The 18545-nt window shown below is 42.8% G+C and overlaps 1 protein-coding gene across 1 annotated transcript; it reads left to right on the forward strand.

Moving 5' to 3' along the window:
- Positions 1 to 7030: 7030 nt before the first annotated feature.
- RAB11A (RAB11A, member RAS oncogene family) lies at positions 7031 to 18134 on the forward strand (the record flags this gene model as incomplete). The annotated part of the gene is made up of 4 exons (XM_010297037.1): positions 7031 to 7233; positions 8191 to 8384; positions 9341 to 9421; positions 16389 to 18134. Coding segments are annotated over 4 exons (618 nt in total), but the record flags the coding sequence as incomplete, so codon positions are not given.
- Positions 18135 to 18545: the final 411 nt, after the last annotated feature.

Here is an 18545-nt window from a genome sequence, read left to right on the forward strand (position 1 = left end):
ACCTTTACAGAAATGCTCATGTTTTGAAGTTGACTATCGAATTTTTTAAATCCTGCTGCAAAAACAAGGAAAGTATTATAAAAAATAGCTGTTTATTACAATATGGTATTGTAAATTTGAATTTAGGATTTTGAGTATTGATGTAGTGGTGAGAGACCTAGTGCTTGTCGTGAAACTTAGGTAAAGGAAAACATCAGTGTGTTTTTTCTGTACCCTTAAGCTCTTGTAATAACTTCAAGGAATGACTTTGTTGTTGCCTGTTCTATCAGATTGCCGTGTGGAAAGTGGCATTATTTCTAACTATAAATTAGTCACCTATACTGCTATTAAAACCAAACTGGGAAGTACCAAGAAGGGCCTTTTTTCTCAGCTTGCAGCGTTGGTATGGGCCTTGCTGACCATTAGTTTAATTGCATCGAGCAATCTTATTTTAGGTACTTATGTGTACAAGTTATCAAAACCATTGCATTACTTTTATTGGTTCATACAGTTCTGTCAGTTTGCTTATAATTAATGTTTTAGCTGTGAAGGCCTGGGATTATCAGAGTTTGTTGGGAGAGGTCTTATCTTTTATTAGACTTGCTTGCTTGCATAATTGGGAAATAACAAAGTTGTGATCCAGTTATATAGAAAAGTTCAAAGCTAGTTTAATTGACTGCCCCTCCTAAAGCTTTTTCTGTTTTGACTAGTTTATAGAAGCTGTTGAGAGTGCGGGGAATGCTGTGAAAATGGTGTGAAGATGAATGATTCAGGTTTTGCAAAGCTAAGGTAGACTGCAGGAAGTTGATGCAATGTCACATAACTGGAATTAATGTGGCAACTGAAATAACAAATGCAGAGTAATACAAATTGTGGAAACTTTTGTAACTTCCCAAAGGTGATGGAGGTGATGGTGGTTCTAAACAAGCTGTCACTGCACTCGAATGATCTTGAAATTATTGTGAGTAGGTCTCTGAAATGAATGTCTCCTTACCAGGCACTGGTGAAAAAGGCAAGAGGTGGGTAAAAACTCCTGGAAAAGGAGATGAGAGCTCAGGGGGAAAGTTAAGCCAATATTTGAATCTGAGACATGAGTATCTTGGGGATTGAGGGGAAATGTGGGCAGGGGTAGGCATACCCATTCTGAAAGGGATATTGTAGAATTAAAAAGATGGAGAAGGGCATTAAAATAATCAGAAGAGAGACCTAATGGATTCATATCACTTATACTGAAGTGATGTACAACTTTATCAAAATTAAAACAGTGAGTGATATGGGCAAATAGGGCAAGTATCTACTCTCTGGATATCTGTAATGCTTTTTCATTGAGCAGCAGATGAAAACAAAGGACATAAAGTCCCACAGATGTATGTGCAAATTTTGGAGTGATGCATTGCCATAAATACTATAAATGGGTTTGAAAGACTGCACAAACTTATAGAGGAAGAAGACTGTCTGTTGTGGCGTTTCAGTGTGATGGTTACAATGGCAAGTCTGAAGGTATTGCTTGTTTGAAGATGCAAGGGCTTACTAGGACAAAGATTAGCTTGTTTGTTCTGTTACACATAATGTTTCTCAGACATCAGTTCTTGACAGTCAGACTGGGTGTTGGTCTGTAAGGACACTTAATCCAGTGGACAGTTCTGGGTTTATGAACTTTAAGCAATGGTAGGTTGTGGGACCAAGTTCAGAGTTTGACTTGGTTTAAAAAAAATTGGGTGATATTCTGTAGTCTAGCTGTCTTTTACTACTCTTGAATTAAACTGCCATGCGTCTGTTTATGTGAGACCTCTAGTTTTGTCCTGTCAGCCACTGACAGCAGCTGCATGTCAAAATCTGGCTGACTCCGCTGGTGGGTGTAAGCTGAGCCCACCTATGCTGCTGTACAATTAAATCACAGTACCTGTTACAAAATACCCTTCTCCTGACTCTGTTGTAACACTTCAGCATATGCTAAAGCCTAAGCCTAGCTTGTAAAAAGACACTTTCTGGTAAATTCTTTTTGTCCAGCTACATGTCTGTATTCTTCCATACTTCTTGGGTTTAGCTGAGAGCGATGCCTACTGTTCCCAGCACTGCACTTCAGGAAACACAAGACCTTTGAAGTCCAGTTTGTAGAAATCTTAATTTTAATGGGAGGAAAAATAAGGGTGATACAAGGATGTTGCTTTATTGCTTAACAAATTAAACCTGGGTTAAATGTAGGAACTTTTAACTTTTTTTTATTAATGTACTTGCAATAGATGAGTAGTTATCTAAGTAACCCTCACTTACAGAAGACGTCTTCTGTGTTTTCTATGGGCAGAGCTCGAGAGGATTATGTCTACACTTTGACCATCTGTGACATTCAGTTTATCGTTAGAAAAACTCCAGTTTCAGCTATTTGCTTCCTACTTTGCATAACGTTAATTTCTCCAACTTTTCCCTTTGATATTGTGGAAATTCTCTGAAAGTGAACAAACTTGTTGGTTGGGGTTTTGGAAAACGCCTTTTTTTCTTGTGTTTTCTTTAAAGAAGTTTGTAGCGAAAAGTGGTTGCATGACACCTATTGGTTTTTACACTGATAGCAAGCCCTGGGCCTTCACAGGGAGGCACTTTTGTGGTATAATAAACCTGCCGGCTTAGCTGTTTTACTACGGAGGCGTTTGGAGGCCCAACTCTGCGTTGCGTATTGTGTGTACAGGTAGCGAACGACGCCTACCCCAAAGTGCCTTTGAGATGCCAGTTCCCTCCGTGACAGGGAATGGGTGAATAAAACAGGGCACAGGTGAGGAAGAAGATTGATAGAAGACATGATCGTATTAGGTTTATCACCAGCTACCTACAAGGTGTAGGGTCAGTTCATCTTGCTCATGTTTCCTTTGAATTCCAGCTGATGTGGGCAGGAAGAGGTGTTCATCAGCAGGTTTTCTGGGGGTCACGAAGACCTCTCCAAGTTCCTTATTTATATGCCTCTTAATAGCAGAGCTCAACGCAGAGACGAGTATTTCCAGACATTCTAATCCCTTAGTGCTGGTGTACTTGTTTTAAATTGTGGAATGTACAACTTTTACTGTAGACAAAACAAGCCAGTGGTGCTGGACTTTCTATTTTCAGCCTGATTAGGTTGTTGGCAACATATTTCATGAGATAATTAAAGTATTTTCTGAAAATTTGAACTAAGTTATAAGTTTAACAGAAATAAAAATTGGGTGAGTGAGCTGGAATGTTGGTGAAAAATTAATAATCCTTTCTTGACGTAGTTCTTTAAATTGCATTTCATGCAACTTAGAAAATTGAATTCTTATTTTGGTCTTCTACAGAAATAAAACTGGAATTACAGAATTAAATTTATACAGTAGTGTGGACTTCATACTAATTTTTCTTTCTCTCCCCCTGCTTGTCTTAAACTTTTGGGGTGGTAAGACTGTAGATAATCACATGCATTGATTTAAAGCACATGGTTGCAAGTATTGAACTGGCACATCACTAGACCACTAAGAATGACCTGCCTAGCAGTAGTCACCTGGGGCAGGAGATCACTTTCATGACTTTCAGGATGTGCCCCTACAAATGTCCCCCGATTGCAAAGCTTTCTAAGGTGCTGCTCCTGTTAGGGAAGCGCTGGTCTGAAGAAGGTTATTGCTGGAGGTTTTCAAGAATAGGTCTTGTGGCTGAGCTTGCTTGAACGTTTCCTCCAGACATTCCTCCTTCCAGTGCTGATGCAGTAAAGGAATTTGCTGATGACACGAAGTTGGGTGGTACAGGAGAAAGTCGGAGCACAGCATGGGAAGGGCTGTGTGCTGATGAGGACTGCAGTCCTCCAAATAGAGTGGGGTTCTGAATGTAAGGTTTTACACCTGGAGACACATAGGTATTCATTAAAGTAAGAGCTTGCCAACTAACAACTAGAACAGTTAGGTCTGACCACAGGAAGACTGAGCCATCAAGGTGATACGGTCAGGAAAAGATAATTCCAGCTCAAGGTGTGCCTAGTAGAGATGGAAATATTGAAGTGCCTGTATACATCACAGGGAAATCTCACCTGGAATGATGTGTGCAGTTCTTCTCACTGTGTGGAAAAGAAATTGAAAAACTTGTAGGGAAGATGTTTGGGGAAATGGACAGTCTGTTTATAAGGAAACATTTGAGAGGTTGGGATTATTTAGCTAGTAGAACAAAGCTGAGAGAAGATGCGGTTGCTTTCTGTAAATACCCCAGCATAAACACCACTGGGAGAAGAAACTAATAAGCTAATGGACAATGCTGGCACATGAATATCACCATCAGCTGACCGCTAATTTCTTCTGGAAATTAGAAGGCAATTTCTAACCATTAGGAGTGAGTTTCTGGAAGAAAAGCCCAATAAAAGTATGTGTGCAGGAACAATTAGCTTTAACGTGGAGCTAGATGATGTCATTTCCCTCACAGAAGCTGTTTGCCTGGGATAGTTATAATGGGACTTGGCAATCTGGGGGCGTTCCTACTGTATTTCTATGCTAAGAATATAATACATGGGAACATTGTGTAGTATAAAATATCAAAATGAGGTGGTTTGATAAGGAAAGCAAAATTAAAATAAATAATACAATCTGAGTGGCTGTTTCGGCTTTAAAAAGAGTGATGTTTGCTCAGACTGGCAGAAATGCAGAAGGTGTGAGGAGTCTGAGGTGCCTGCTGACATTGCAACCTGTTCTTGTGCCCGTGTTCAAGAGGAGCTGCAATGGCCCAGTTAGGTAGAGGAAATAGCTGGCTTCAAGGAAGAAAGTTTAGTATTTTCCCCTTTTAATTGGGACATATTAACAGGGTGCTGGAAACCATTCAGACCATAAGCAGCATGGGATTCAGACAAGGTAGGGGCAAAAACCTAGCAAGGGAATTAAAACGATCTGTCTATTGCTAAATGACTTAAAGCTGTGCTCTGAAATATGTACTGAACAGCAAAGATATGTTTGAGGGGATACTTAACAGGTATGTGATACATCTTGCTGGGAGAAGGTAATTATGTATGTAGATTGCTTTTCTTGTTTAGAGAAGTTTTCAGCCACTGCCAAAGCTAGTGCTGGGTGGTAGCAGGACTGAGGTGTGTGAAGGGAGTTGACAACTTTTGCCTCCTCGGAACTTTTTTGTAACACATCCCAGTGAATACAGATATGATGTAATCTAAAACTGTGGCCTCAACCTGCCAAAATAGTCTTGAAGAACTTACTTGCCAATGAAAGAGGAAAGCTATGGCAATGTGCCAGGTGGTGATGATGCAATTAGGTGCCCTGTCCCCTGCACTAAGTCTGTTAGGGTTTAGCATCTTCCATGCCAGCAAAGCTGTTCAGCTGTGTCAGGGCAGCTGACACCGAACAGTGCTGACCTGTCACGTAGGAAAGCAGAATCCTATTTGCATTTAGCATACGTGCTTGCTGCCTACCTGCACTTGTGATCTTCATAAACAGAAGCGGTTAATGGAGCCACTCTGTGCTTTATGCGACTTTGGTAGCATGCTGAGTCAGCTGGCAGAGGAAGCTGGAAAGGTATTTATTTTGATGAAGTATTCTCCACAAGGCCACGCTTGAAGCTAGCATTTACTGCAATTTTCATTTTGTGGAGGGCATTTAAAAGGTGCTGCTTTGCCCTTACAGTCAGAGAAAATCCCATTTGTCATAATTGTTTTGCATTATTTAAATAGAAGATGCTGTTCAGAGGGCTGCTGTGTGGTGCAGCAGCAGATGGGAGTATTTGTGCTGCTAGACTAAGGCTCAGTGGGGGGTTTCTCATGTGATGGAAGTGTGTTTGTTGGACTCATTCCTCTGTTGTACCACACAGAGTCTTTAATACTATTGTTGCAGTGTCTTACCTGTTAAATGTTGTATGTTACTGAGAAAGTCTTTCTGCCTGGGTGGTTTTTTGGTTGTTTTTGTTTGTTTGTTTTTTTGTGTTTTTTTCCAAAACAAGCATAGCTGCAACATTATTTTTGTTACTTGGGCATGCACTCTTTTGCTTGGACTGGCCTTGATTCAGGGCCAAACTTAAAACTTATCAGCCTTTCTTCTCAAGGATCTTACTTATCCTCTTTTTCTTCCATTTCCTTCTGTTACGAGTTTGGTACTTCATCTTTGTTAAGGGTGTAAGATCATCCTGGGTAGGTCCTGTTGGTGTGACTCAGAGTTGTGAAAGTGTTTCATCCAGTGGCCTGCATCTTGGTAGTGAGTTTTAAGTTACACTGAAATTTGCACCTTTCAACTTGGCATTACAGGATATTGCAGCAAATCCTCATGATGCTTTTCTTCTTGTAGGAACTGGACTTTAAACCTTCACTTTAAACCTTCTGTCAATCTTTTGTCAAGCATAGCTAAATCCTTCCAATTAGTTTGCTTGGCACTGGTGCTGTGATGAGTCAGGCTGAGGCGGGGAAGGGGGAGTGGATGTTGGTTCTAATTCTGAGGTCTGGTGATACCCCAGCAGCATTTTTGAGCAGTTTCAGGCTCTGGCCAGGAGTCTCAGCAGCACTGGTGGACTGCCAAAGGGCAGAGTGCTGTGGCTCAGCTAGTATTTTAAACTGGCGTGATGGTGGTCTTGGTTCTTTTCCATTCACAAACTTCTCTGTCCCAGTGGGGAACCTTTCTTCTGCAAAGGTATGAAGAGTGTAAAATGCAGCCAGAGTCTTCTGCCTGCCCTGTGTTTTGAACTTCTTCAGCAAAACAGATTTCAGTTATGTGGTGTGAGGTTTTTGTTTTGCTTTTTAGTTCTAGTGTTACATGGATGTGAAGTCCAAACTGTTCCCAACTTTTGCAGTGACAGTCATGTGTATTCATCTTGGAGGAGGAATGTTCTTCCATGTTGGGCAAAGAAGACGGAGATGGAACAAGTAAAAGTTGAGTCTAATACCTGTTCAAAATGTTGGTGAATGTGGCAGCTCTGGCTCTCTAGAAATACTAAGACTTGGACAGTAGACTCATAACAAGGGTGGTGGTTTTGCCATTCTTCTCTTTCATGCTTGATTCTGAAAAATAAATGTTTAATGCAGGTGATTGTCAATGTATTACCTACATCGGTAATCTGATTCTCATGTCATTTTTGTCTTGCAGTTGTACTTATAGGAGACTCTGGAGTAGGCAAGAGTAACCTTCTGTCTCGATTCACTCGCAATGAGTTTAACTTGGAAAGCAAAAGCACCATTGGAGTGGAGTTTGCAACAAGGAGCATTCAAGTTGATGGGAAGACAATAAAGGCTCAGATATGGGACACAGCAGGGCAGGAGCGATACCGAGCTATAACATCAGCGTAAGTGATGGCTTGTATGGCTGAAAAGAAACTTTTGCTGTGGAGGGTAATTTTGGGCACTTCTGATTCCTCAGAAACTGCAAACAGGGTGTTTGTATTTTATAGTGTAATATCCACAACCTATGGCAGAAGGAAGCTTAAATATTATTCAGTCCAGAAACTTGATACAGTGTGTCCCTGCACAAACTGATTTACTTCCCAGTGCTCCTGTGATGTGTAACTGGGGGCATTTAAAGCATAGCGTGCAAAAGCTTTAAGAGACCCCTTTCAATGCAAGCAATTGATAAAGTAATATCTGTGTTCATGAAAGTTTAAGAGTATAAGACCAGAAGCCCTACTGTAGCAGTAAGGAAAGACTGCTCACTTTGCTTGCTTATATAATTGGAAAAAACAGCATAGCAAAAGCTGGATTTAAGTAAAGCTGGAGGTGATTGTGGGGTGGGAGAACACAGCCTGTTTCTTTTTGAATATGTTACTGTGCCTCTCTGGTCTGAAAGGAGACCAGCTGTGGCCTTTTGTAAAGGGAATAGATCAGATTGACGTTTTTATGATCCAGTGAGTCATTCTAAAGTCTCTCTATCACCATGGGCTGTGCCCGTACTGCACCCACAGTGATGGGTGGGGGAGACTTTTCAGGAGTGGATCAGAGGTTGAAGGTGACAGTAGCTGCCCACAGATTCCAGAGCTTCATTTTTGGGATGCCAGGTTCTCCCCACAAGCATGGGATTTGGCTTACCCCCTAGACTCTGAGCTGTCCTGGCTGCTCTGGTGCTCCTGTGGCATTAACCCTAACCTGGATGCTCTACTTCACTGCTTCAAGTCCCCCATAGCCTGCTTCTGGATTATTTTTTTTGTATAGTTGTCTTAGTAATAGCTATTTCCCGTTATTGCACGGTAACTTGTCAGTTTTAATCATGTTTCTTGCTGGTTCTCTAACGTGTTTCTTCACTCACACAGGTACTACCGCGGTGCTGTGGGGGCATTATTGGTGTATGACATTGCTAAGCACCTTACTTATGAGAATGTAGAGAGATGGTTGAAAGAGCTGAGAGACCATGCTGACAGCAATATTGTAATCATGCTTGTGGGAAACAAGAGTGACTTGCGCCACCTGAGAGCAGTCCCTACAGATGAGGCCAGAGCTTTTGCAGGTTGGTGAACTCAAAATAATTTCCTAATACTAACTGTCTGCAGATCTGCCTCTGTGATCTCAGATATGTGAGTGTGCTGGTAGGAGGAAAAAGAGTGCTTGCTGCTGGTGATGTTCCTTAGTGTCACATACTGGTGTTTACCTCTTTTTTTTTAATTCAGTCAGAAAGGAAGCCTTGTAGAACATGCATGCTGATGTCATTTCAAGAATCAGCCAGAGGCACCTGAAGATTTTAAGCCAGATTTATTCTCTTGCCTATGTGTTGCTTTTCTCACAGAAACTGTGCCTATGGCTTTAGGTTTGCACTTCTTGTATGGTGGTAGCTTTGCACCTGTGTATTGCTTTCTTTGTACCAACAGACCTGGAGCCCTGTGCAGATGCCTGTGGCTGAACAGACTTTGATTAAATTGGCTTTCTGACTCCTTGTTATGTAATAAAGATCTGTGAAAAATAATTCTATTTTTTTTAAATCTTGCCTTGTTTTAGGCCAAATTTCTTTCATCCAGAGTTTATGGCCACTGAGGATCCCTGCCTGCAGGTGGAGGACTGTCTATCCCCTGTTAGGGCTAGCCCTGTTAAATAAGCTGTCATGACAGGCTAGCAGGTGGGAGGTGGAAAAACTTGGTGAGGTTAAAGAAAATTCAGGAAGCTTCCTCATACAGTTCTTGATAGTGCAACAAATTCTCACTTTCAGTGACACAGGAAGATGTGCCTCAGAGTAACACAGCACTGGAGTGATCCCTGTGCTTGGGGATGAGTGTAAATTCTAATGTTGGTGTTGGATGGTGTTGCTTTCCAATCCTGTAAGGGGGAGAAACCCACAACTTTTTATACGTTTTCTTGATACCTGTGCATCTCATCAGGAACACTACAAATATAATCTGGTACAGAAGTTCTTCCAGATGGGAAACATATCTGTGATGTACCCCTCTAATTATAGTATTTCCGTCCACACAGAGAAGAATGGTTTGTCATTTATTGAGACATCTGCTTTAGACTCTACAAATGTGGAAGCAGCTTTCCAGACTATTCTGACAGGTGAGTCATCTAGCTCTTTGTGTTTCAAGGGGGAAGGGCAGAAGACTGCTCAGATACAATGCAAATAGGCATTTCTTTGCCTATGAAGTGTTTAAAATTTTGCCTTTCAGTCATTCTTCACAGCCGTAAGATTTGGAGCCCAGTTTCAAAGTGTCACAGTTGAAAGGCCAGCCTTGAACTTGGGAATGAATCCTTGTTCACTTTGATCTGCCCCAGGTTTCTAGTCAGCCTAATTTGTTTCACGTTTGTGTATGGTTTAGGGAGTGCCCACAGGAGAGAACTGTCTCATGCAAGCATCAAGTTAAAACAGCCACTGTTTATCAGAGGCAAAGTCAATCTAGTTTGTTTCCGTCTTTAATGGTGACCGTAGCGGTTGCCAAGGGAAAAGGTATGAAAGAGTAGAGATCCTTCCTTGAACAATACTGGTAGTGTGAGAGGTAGTGACTCCTGAGCTGCAGGGTAGTCGCTGTTACTGCATTTAATATTCCTGGCTGGACTTTTGGCCTCTGTAACATGTGATGGCAGTGAGTGCTGCATTTTTTATGATTTGTGGATAAAGTACTTCCTTTTTGTTTAAACCCTTCTTTAGATAGGCAAAACTTGTTAAGAGCCTGAGACATTCAACTACAACTATGTGGGGGACCTTAACTTAACCATGGCTTGTAAAGGATAGTGTAGGAATTCACAGATTGGTGTGGAAATTGCTGGCAGTCATGGGACTTTTGTATTGCTGTGTTACCCGATCAGCTGCAGCCAACACTGGAGTGTGTGGTTTTTGAGCTTTCATCATTCCCAGCATTGGCAAATGCCTCTCCTAATCTCTAATCTGGGTCTTCAAAAATCTGAGAGACTCCTCTGTTTTGGTATGTGTCTCTGTTCTAGGTGTGCCAGGGAGTCTCTCTGGTTTCTGAGTGCCTCCAACATGCTTCCCAGCAGCAAATTTAAATTCCCTCCTTCCCAATGTAGCACGTGCCAGGCTACGTGATCTGCTTGGTATGAGCAGCAGCCCCACTTCTGAAATTTGTGTCTCCATTAATCAGATCTCATTGCTGTGACATTGGCGCTTCTTAGTTTAGATTTTTTTTTCTCTTTGCCAGCTAATTTAGGCATTCCTTTAAAAACACACCAAAAAGCATTTGTTAGCCATACTGGAACATGCCAATGGGGAGGCAGCTAGGAAGTTATTTACAGTAATAAAAGTATAAATTCTGTAGCATTTTCTTGAGTAGTTCGAAATGCTTTATGAAAACCCTAGCAGTGGAGAGAGCTGTTAGGCTGCTGGAGTATTACCTGCCTGTGTCCATCTATTTCTTGTCTTATCCTTAGTTGTAAGAGGCCTCTGGTAGGTTCTGGTTCTATTGTATTTTTTATAGTGGGTTCCTAAACAATAGTGCTCCTGTCCACATACTAGCAAAAAAGTGTGTCCATGTTAGATGAATAAACAGTGCATAGGGATGCTTGTCATCTTGCTGCTTCATACAATACTGGGACTAGAACTTGAGTTCGTTTCCTCTTTAGCTGAACTATGTGGTTTCCTTTTAACCTCAGTGTAGTCATTTGGTTGTAATTCATCATTGCACAAATTTAAAAAAAAAAAAAAAGTTATGTTAGCTTCTACATTTACTCCCTACATAACAAACTACTAATGCCATCGGAGGGTGGATGGCTAAGGAGTGGCTGAATGTGATGGTATCTGGGATGCCTGCTGGATTTCCTGTTTTCTTCACCTACCTAAAGGCAGGTAGTCAAAAATACTTACGATGGGGCATGGGTTTTTCGGGAGAAAGACACTTTCATTGCTTACTTCTAACTGCTAAAACCTGAAACTTCTTCCTTTATGCATGTGTCCTTAGTAGCCCTTCTCAGGAGCACCTAGACTGAACTTTGAGGTCAGATTGTGGCCAGATGTGCTGTGTGTAATGTAGAACAGCCTTGCTGTCTCTGCTTTCAGTTTTCAGAGGGGATCAGGACTCTCAGATAAAGGTTAATTAATTAACTTTCATACTTATTCAGCATCAGTACTAATAAAACACAACTGGAAATATATCAGACATTGTTTATGCCCTCCCAAGGTGGCTCTCAGGCTGCCATAGCCAATATAAGCTGGTCACCTAATTGTCCCCATTTCCTGTTGGGCCATTTTGTTCTCTAACACAGCTGAAGAGGTGGAAAGTTTGCTGCATGCCCTGGGCTGCTACCGTACTTCCATAGAGCTGTGTGATGCTCAGAGGATATACTGGAGTTGCCACGGGGAAGCAGTTCACCTCTTGGGCGCAAGCTAGGCTGGTTCTTTATCTCTCCTTGCATGTTTCCAACAGTAGCTTTTATTCCAGAAGTTATTTTGGATTCTAATTTACAGAGGTTTGTTTTTTTCCTGGTTTAATTCTTCTGTAAGAGAGAGCAATCTGTAATATGGGAGAACAAGCGATTAAAACTTGCCCTTGATGGACTTTGACAGATTGTTGAGGCTGTTGGTTTTCCTCAAACGTCAATGTTCCCTGCATGTTGCTGTGACTGTATTTTGAGTAAAGAGCTCTTGGGTGTGTGGACAGGATCCTTGTGCAGGAGGGGTTTGTTCAACTGTGCTGGAAGAAACACTTGGGCTGATTAGTGGGCATGTGGCTCACTCCAGACAGGAGCTCCTGTTTCAGGGAGATAAAGGTGAAGTAAATAATGCATTAGCAGCAGGTTGGCTCCATCTTGGCTGTGACTGGCATGCTAAGGATGAATGTTCTGTCAATGACTTCTTGATAACACTTCACAGCTAGCTTTTTCTGTTAATTATTTGCTTTGAAGGAAAGAGGGGAGCAGTCATGTGAGGAATGTGGTTTTCAGAGTGACCCTGCAGAATCACGGATAGTCTGTATTTGGCAAGGCTGCCTCCAAGCACAGTGTCTGCGGATGGAATACTCACTGTCCTTTGAGGAAGGCAGTTGGTAAAGCCAACAGGCTTTGCCACAGGCTGCGAGCGGAGGTGGCTGACAGAAGGGTCAAGGCATGCTGCTGCACCAGCTCTGCTAGTATTTGCAGTGCTGGGAACTGCACCGCAGAGGCATCCCAGGCTGCTCCCAGTGCCTTTGACAAGGCTGCTTAGATCTCTCCTGAACAGGATGTTGTGACTAAGGTCTGCAGCAAAACTCCTTTCTACTCCAGCCCTACTGAAGCTGGTCTGGTAGGACAGTGTTGGAAACCTGTAAGAGTACTTCCCTTGGAGGTGTAGCAGGGTCCATGTTAAGCTTATCTGCACTTAGATTCTCAGATTAAGCCACTATGAATAGATGGCTTTGGGCATGGGAAATACGAATCTCTTACAGTTAGTACAGCCTAAGTGAGTATGTGATCTGCTGTTGTAACAGGTGGAAGAAGGGGGAGAAAGATTTTCTTTCCTCTCCCTGTATTATAGAGGACTTTGAAGGGGGGTATATCTTACATCTAGTGAGCTTCCTGTCCTGCTGTGGATTCCAGATGAGGTTTTGGGGACCTTTTCCTTCTGTGGCTTAGAGTAATGGTCCCTATCCAAATTCTTCTGCTGCAAGATGTCTAGACTTCAAGGGCTGATTGTTGTGCACAAAAAGCTGCTTTGTATCATCTGGCAAATAAGAGAGATGGGTATTGTAATCCTCACCACTCTGAGCATTCACAGCATCCTTAAAGTAAATAGGAGTCTGCCTCTGTTCCCTGCCCAGCTCTATGCTGTCTCTGTTCCTGTACCGCATTCTGCTGGGGTTTCATCTTTAAGGAATCCCATCTCCAAGGAAATGTCATCACAGAACATTAACGTAAAAACGTCTAGGGATTTCCTCTTTTGTTAGCTCTGCACACCTGAAAAATGAATGAAACACTGGTGCAGGCTGAGCTGACAAGGACTGGACAAGCTCCTCCTAGGCAGCAGTGTCACTTTTTCCCAGCCCTCTTACAGTGCAAAGCCTGTCTCACACAGTTACCAATTATGCAGTGATGCATTCTGCTGAATGTGCTCTTAATGAGGTCTCATTCAGTTACTGAGCAGAGCATAAAGTGTAGTGTCTTCATTAAGAAGCACACGTCTTCATTAGCCTGGCATTCCTCTGTGCAGACCAGTTTCAGTGTAGACTTTGCCGCTGGGCATTTTGCCCCACTGAGAGCAGGTTTAAGCTGTTCCCACCTCCCCTTTCACATCAGCTCAGCTGTGTGTAGCAAAAAAGCATGCAGGTGACCCAGGGAAATGCAAGTTTTAGCCATTTAGGCTTTCATCTAGGGTAGTACACTGTGGCTGCACAAAGGTTTGCACTGCGGAGGAAGGAGAAGCAGCAGCAAGCAACAAATTTGGGGCTGCTGCAAGCTGGTTCAAGCAGCACAGCTGCTAAATGTCCTTGCAGGACTGCTGGGGAGGCCGTGGAAGTGGGGCTCCTGGAAATCCGTTCCCGGAGTCAGAAGGGATAGACCCTTTATCAGTAGAGAAATCAGTGCTGTTAAGATTGTTGTTAAGGCTTCAGGGCTATTTACTGAAGATCTTTGCTGTAAGATGAGGGTGTTATACAGAGGGCACCTTGTTGTGCGTCCTTGCTTACAGGGCTGGGGGAAGTGTGTGACAGCTCCTGTTAGGGACTAGTAGGAACTTGTTCAGGAAGTTCTCTGGAAAACTCAGAACTGCTGCTGCTGAAGGTGCTACTAGAGAGTTTCCAGTAAGGAAGGTGGCAAGAGCTTTCTCCTGTTGAACAGCAACAGGCAGCATTCTGCATGTGGAGGGAAACCGGCTGTCTACCCCGAGCTGGGGCAGGGTCGGGGAGCAGAATACTTGTCGTGAAGAATGCAGAGCAGACCTCTTCCAGTGGTGTTCCTCCCAGCTCCGCGCACAGGCACTCCGCTGAGCATCGCTGAGTGGCCTGCCGCTGGGTGAGGCTGATCTTTATCTGCAAATTCCCACATGGGGTTGGAGTGGCTTTAAAGATCTAATTTCATGAGATTCACTTCACTTGTGAAGTTGTTTATGTGTAAGACTGTTGGAAAGAAGAGTGGACTTGAGAAAGGGTGAAGTCAGAAAATCCTTTTATGTGTGCAGCTCTTGTTTGGTTGCCTCAGTGACTTGATCTGTAACTGTGTATGTAAAAAACCCAGTTTTCTGAACACTTGATCCCTGTCTGAGCAGACAGTTTGGAGGCTCAACAGGGAGATTCTTTTGAAGTGCCACTTGCAAAGATTGATGTCGCTTGTACAGACCATAGATACAGCGCAGGACCTGTGTGTGAGATGTTTATTTTGCCAGCAGTCCCGCGGATGCGTGCAGCCCTGCTCTTACGCTTCCTGGGGAGCACTTGGCCTGTGTTTGTGTTGGCAGCTTAAATCAGCACAGGCTTGTTGCATCAAGGGCAAGGTTTTCAAGCCTTGTTTGTCAGGGGCCCTTTTTTAACTCCTCAATGCCATCTCTTCCCATAGTTGTAAAAGCAGTTGTGTAGCAGTGTCATCAGCCCTTGGCAGCAAAGGGACCTCTCTGCACAAGGTTGCTCAGTTTCCAGTACTGAAGTGATGGCAGGATGGGGACTAAGCAGCAGCTCATTAAAATTCTGAACAAAGGCTACTCGCTAATGACAGATTTCTGGTGGAAAAGACGTGTCTTGGTTTGGGGTCAGGCAAGGTGTGTGTTTGGACAGTCATTATCCATAAGAGCCTTCAGAAAGAACTTGGACTTTCGCTTTGTTTTGCCAGAGTTTGCGAGCTGTGCTCTCCGCCGCTTTGCTCTGCGGGAGGCGTGAAGGGCAGACACCCTCCTCTTCTGCAGCCTGGGCTTATCTGACCCCTTACAGCCGGGCAGTGAGCTGCAGCACGCAAATTGGGTGTGGGCATCAATTGCCTCCTTGCCCGGCTCTGCCCCCCGTGGTGCGGGCGTGTTGGTTGCCAGCATGCTTTGCTGTTGTGTAAAGTAGAAGATGGGGTGTTGTCATTTTTTTTGTTGTTGTAGTTTTGTTGTCATTTTGGGATGTTGGTCAGATTTTTGCTGATTCTGAACCACTTTCAAACTTTTGGTTAAACTGAGGTTTAGCAAGCTTTTTTTTTAAAAAAAAAAAACAAAACCAAAACCTTAATGGTTTAAAACTTGAATTTGCAAGTGAGTTCCCCATGTGCTATTTTTGGTATCCTTTACTTCCTTTCTGGGGTGAAGTGCTACACATGCTTTCCTCTTTTTTTCTGTGCACCTTTTGTAGCTACTCTGAGTTTATGTACAGCATACACCGTCAGCCTCTAACAAATCCCGGGAAGCTGAGCAAGGCTTTCAGTGCAGGCGTGCAGTGTTCCCTGCTTGTCAGTGTGCTGGGAAAGGCACAGGAGTTTAACCCGGGCTTCCAGATTTATGCTGGAATTTCTTTGTCTGGAGTCCATATTTCTTCTCTGTAGTTTTGGAGTTTAGCTGCACTAACTCAGTGACTTTGGAAAGGGCTTGTGTTCTGCTTAAGGGGCCAGGTCTCCACCTTTGGGCCCCCGATTAACCTTTTCTGAAAACCACCTGGGTGATAGACAAGCTATTGTACATGATAGGCATGCTGAGAGAGAAGAAATTGCCCTTGCAGTCCTATCAGAGATAGAAATTTTGAGTGGTTCTTGTTAATCCTGCTGTTATCGGTGACTACGTCAAAAAACATGCAACCACTGTCCCCAGAGATTTAAGAACCATCAGAAGGAATTAATGGGGTACGTAGTTTCTGATTCCTAGCAAAAGAATTGGTGACTTCCATCTGTTTACTAACCCTTATCTCAAGGGGAATAAAACAGTTGTTAAAAAATTACTTACGTTTTTGCAAAAGAAATTATTTTATTTTCTGAATATAGAAAGCATCACAATTTAACTTCTTAACGCTTCTATGCATTACCTATATATTTCTAAAACAATGGGAAATCTTTATATATTTTCTTTCTGGTTTTCCCCAGACTTAACTTCTTGATGGTGTGTTGCTGGTGTATGCATAATGACTGGCTCTTTCTCATCTTTCAGAGATCTATCGTATTGTTTCCCAGAAGCAAATGTCCGACAGACGTGAAAACGATATGTCTCCAAGCAACAACGTGGTTCCCATTCATGTCCCTCCAACCACTGAAAACAAACCAAAGATGCAGTGCTGTCAGAATATATAAATTGCTCATTCTTTCCTAAAAGGCTGTGTATATTCCCCAGGTCCAAGATTTAAATATATTTGTAATTCTTGTGGTTACTTTCTTGTGTTTAGTTACTGCTTATTCCTTCTGAATTTCTTCATGTCTTAAATCCTTTGATTTCAGTGTTTATAAATCTATTGCTTCTATGTGGCTGCAGTATTTTCCCAACACCGACTTGTCGGTTTTGGTTCAGTGAATTGTTTGGAACTGAGCTGAGCTCTTTCCAACATGATGCCCGCTAGTCAGAGCACAGACACCTTTAGTGAGCACTTGAAGATGTTATTCTGCTCCTCGCAAAAAAAGTCAGGTTAACTAGGGAAATATCTATGGGCAGGATAACCTTTCCTTGTCTTAAGGTGGTGTATACTGCATCTAAAGCTTGATGAAATGCCCGTTGCTCTGAAGTGCAATTTTAATGTAAGTTAAATGTTTTTGGCTACATCTTCAGATTATCAAGTTAAGGATTTTTTTTTTAATAGAATATTATGGGGGAGAAAAGAGAATTTCTTGTGAACAAGCAGCAGGATTCTTGCTACTTGTGAATGAGCTTTTGTGATCTGGCACCTGCTGCAGGGAGGTGGTGATGTGAGGCAGAGCTGCTGGGAGGCCGGCCGGGGAGATGCTGGCGGGACTCCGCTTGAGGTGCCTCTTGTGAAGAAAGCGAAAGCACGAGCTGCGTAACTGATGAAGGGTCATGTAACACTGGAATTTGCAGCACGTCTTTGTGCTGCCCGAGACTTGGCCTCCACAGTGCTGGTGGTATCAGGATTTGAGGATGCCTTTTTTCCTTCATGGCACACAGACTTGAAAGGTGTTGTCACGTATTGCGTATCACGTTTATTAATACATGTCACGTCTATTAATACATTCAAATGCCTGAGTTGATGAATCAACAACTTCCACAACCTGGTCTTAGTTTTCAGTTCTGTTTCATCCGGTATTTTTAAATTATTCCAGTGGTTTGGAGTATGTTCTTCAACAAAAATATCTGGAGTAGTTTTCTTACTGGATGTGTTCCTTCTGTGGTCTGTCGCTCAGTATGAATCATCTGCTCGACTTAGCTTGTTCAGGGATACATGAACTGTGCCTTCTGTCACTGCACTCTGAAACCACTGCGTGTCCCTCAGTATGTGCTATTCCCAAACACATCACTAATACTGAGATTTGGGGGCTATAGGCACTGCATTTCTACAGGACCTAAAAGAACTGTTTGTTGTATAAAAGCCTGCAGTTGTTTACACAATTACAGGGAAGTAATTGATTGTAGGGGACAGTTCTCAAACTCTGATATGACCCGCTTGGAACATCCAAACCTGGGTAGGCACTACCAGCTGCGTTTCGTACCCAAGCTTTCTGTCTTGCGGTGCTCATGATGTGTAAGGCACACGGAAGGCATTGCTGTAGTCGGTCACTTTTTTTTAAATCCATTTCTCCTCCTAGTATTAGTTCTGAAGATGCTATTTTGATCTGTTTGTAAATTACTTTGTATTTTATGCATGTACTGTACTTTGACTCGTTATTTTTTTAGATTGATTTAAAATATATTCATCCATGATTCTAATAAAGAATTACAGGGGACGACTCAGTATGGTGTTGGGTGCACTTTTTGGGAGAATTGGCATTTGACCTGAAGGCTTTTACTTGCTGGAAGCTAGTAAGCTTCTGGGAACAGGCTGCGAGAAGGTGCTGAAGTGGAAGTACCCCCCCGAAAAGGAATTGAAAGCATCGTGTAACACAGCTGCCGCCTTGACTCAGACCGGGGCTGCTGCAGTTCATAGCCCTGACAGTTTGGCAGCTTCAGGAAGCTTTTATGCTCTGAAAAGTCTGTGGGTTTGCTCTAGGCAAGCCCCTGAATGGCTTTTACAATCTTGGGGTTTTTTTCCATGTTGCCACCAGTAAGAAGCTTGGAGGGCAGCAGGCTGCTGCCTTCTACAGCACATGACTTAAGCTTTTTGCTCCTGCTTTGGTGTCCTGAAGAAGTGGTGCACGGGAGCCA

Source organism: Phaethon lepturus, unplaced genomic scaffold (genome assembly GCF_000687285.1).
Source record: "Phaethon lepturus isolate BGI_N335 unplaced genomic scaffold, ASM68728v1 Scaffold54321, whole genome shotgun sequence".
NCBI lineage: Eukaryota > Metazoa > Chordata > Aves > Phaethontiformes > Phaethontidae > Phaethon > Phaethon lepturus.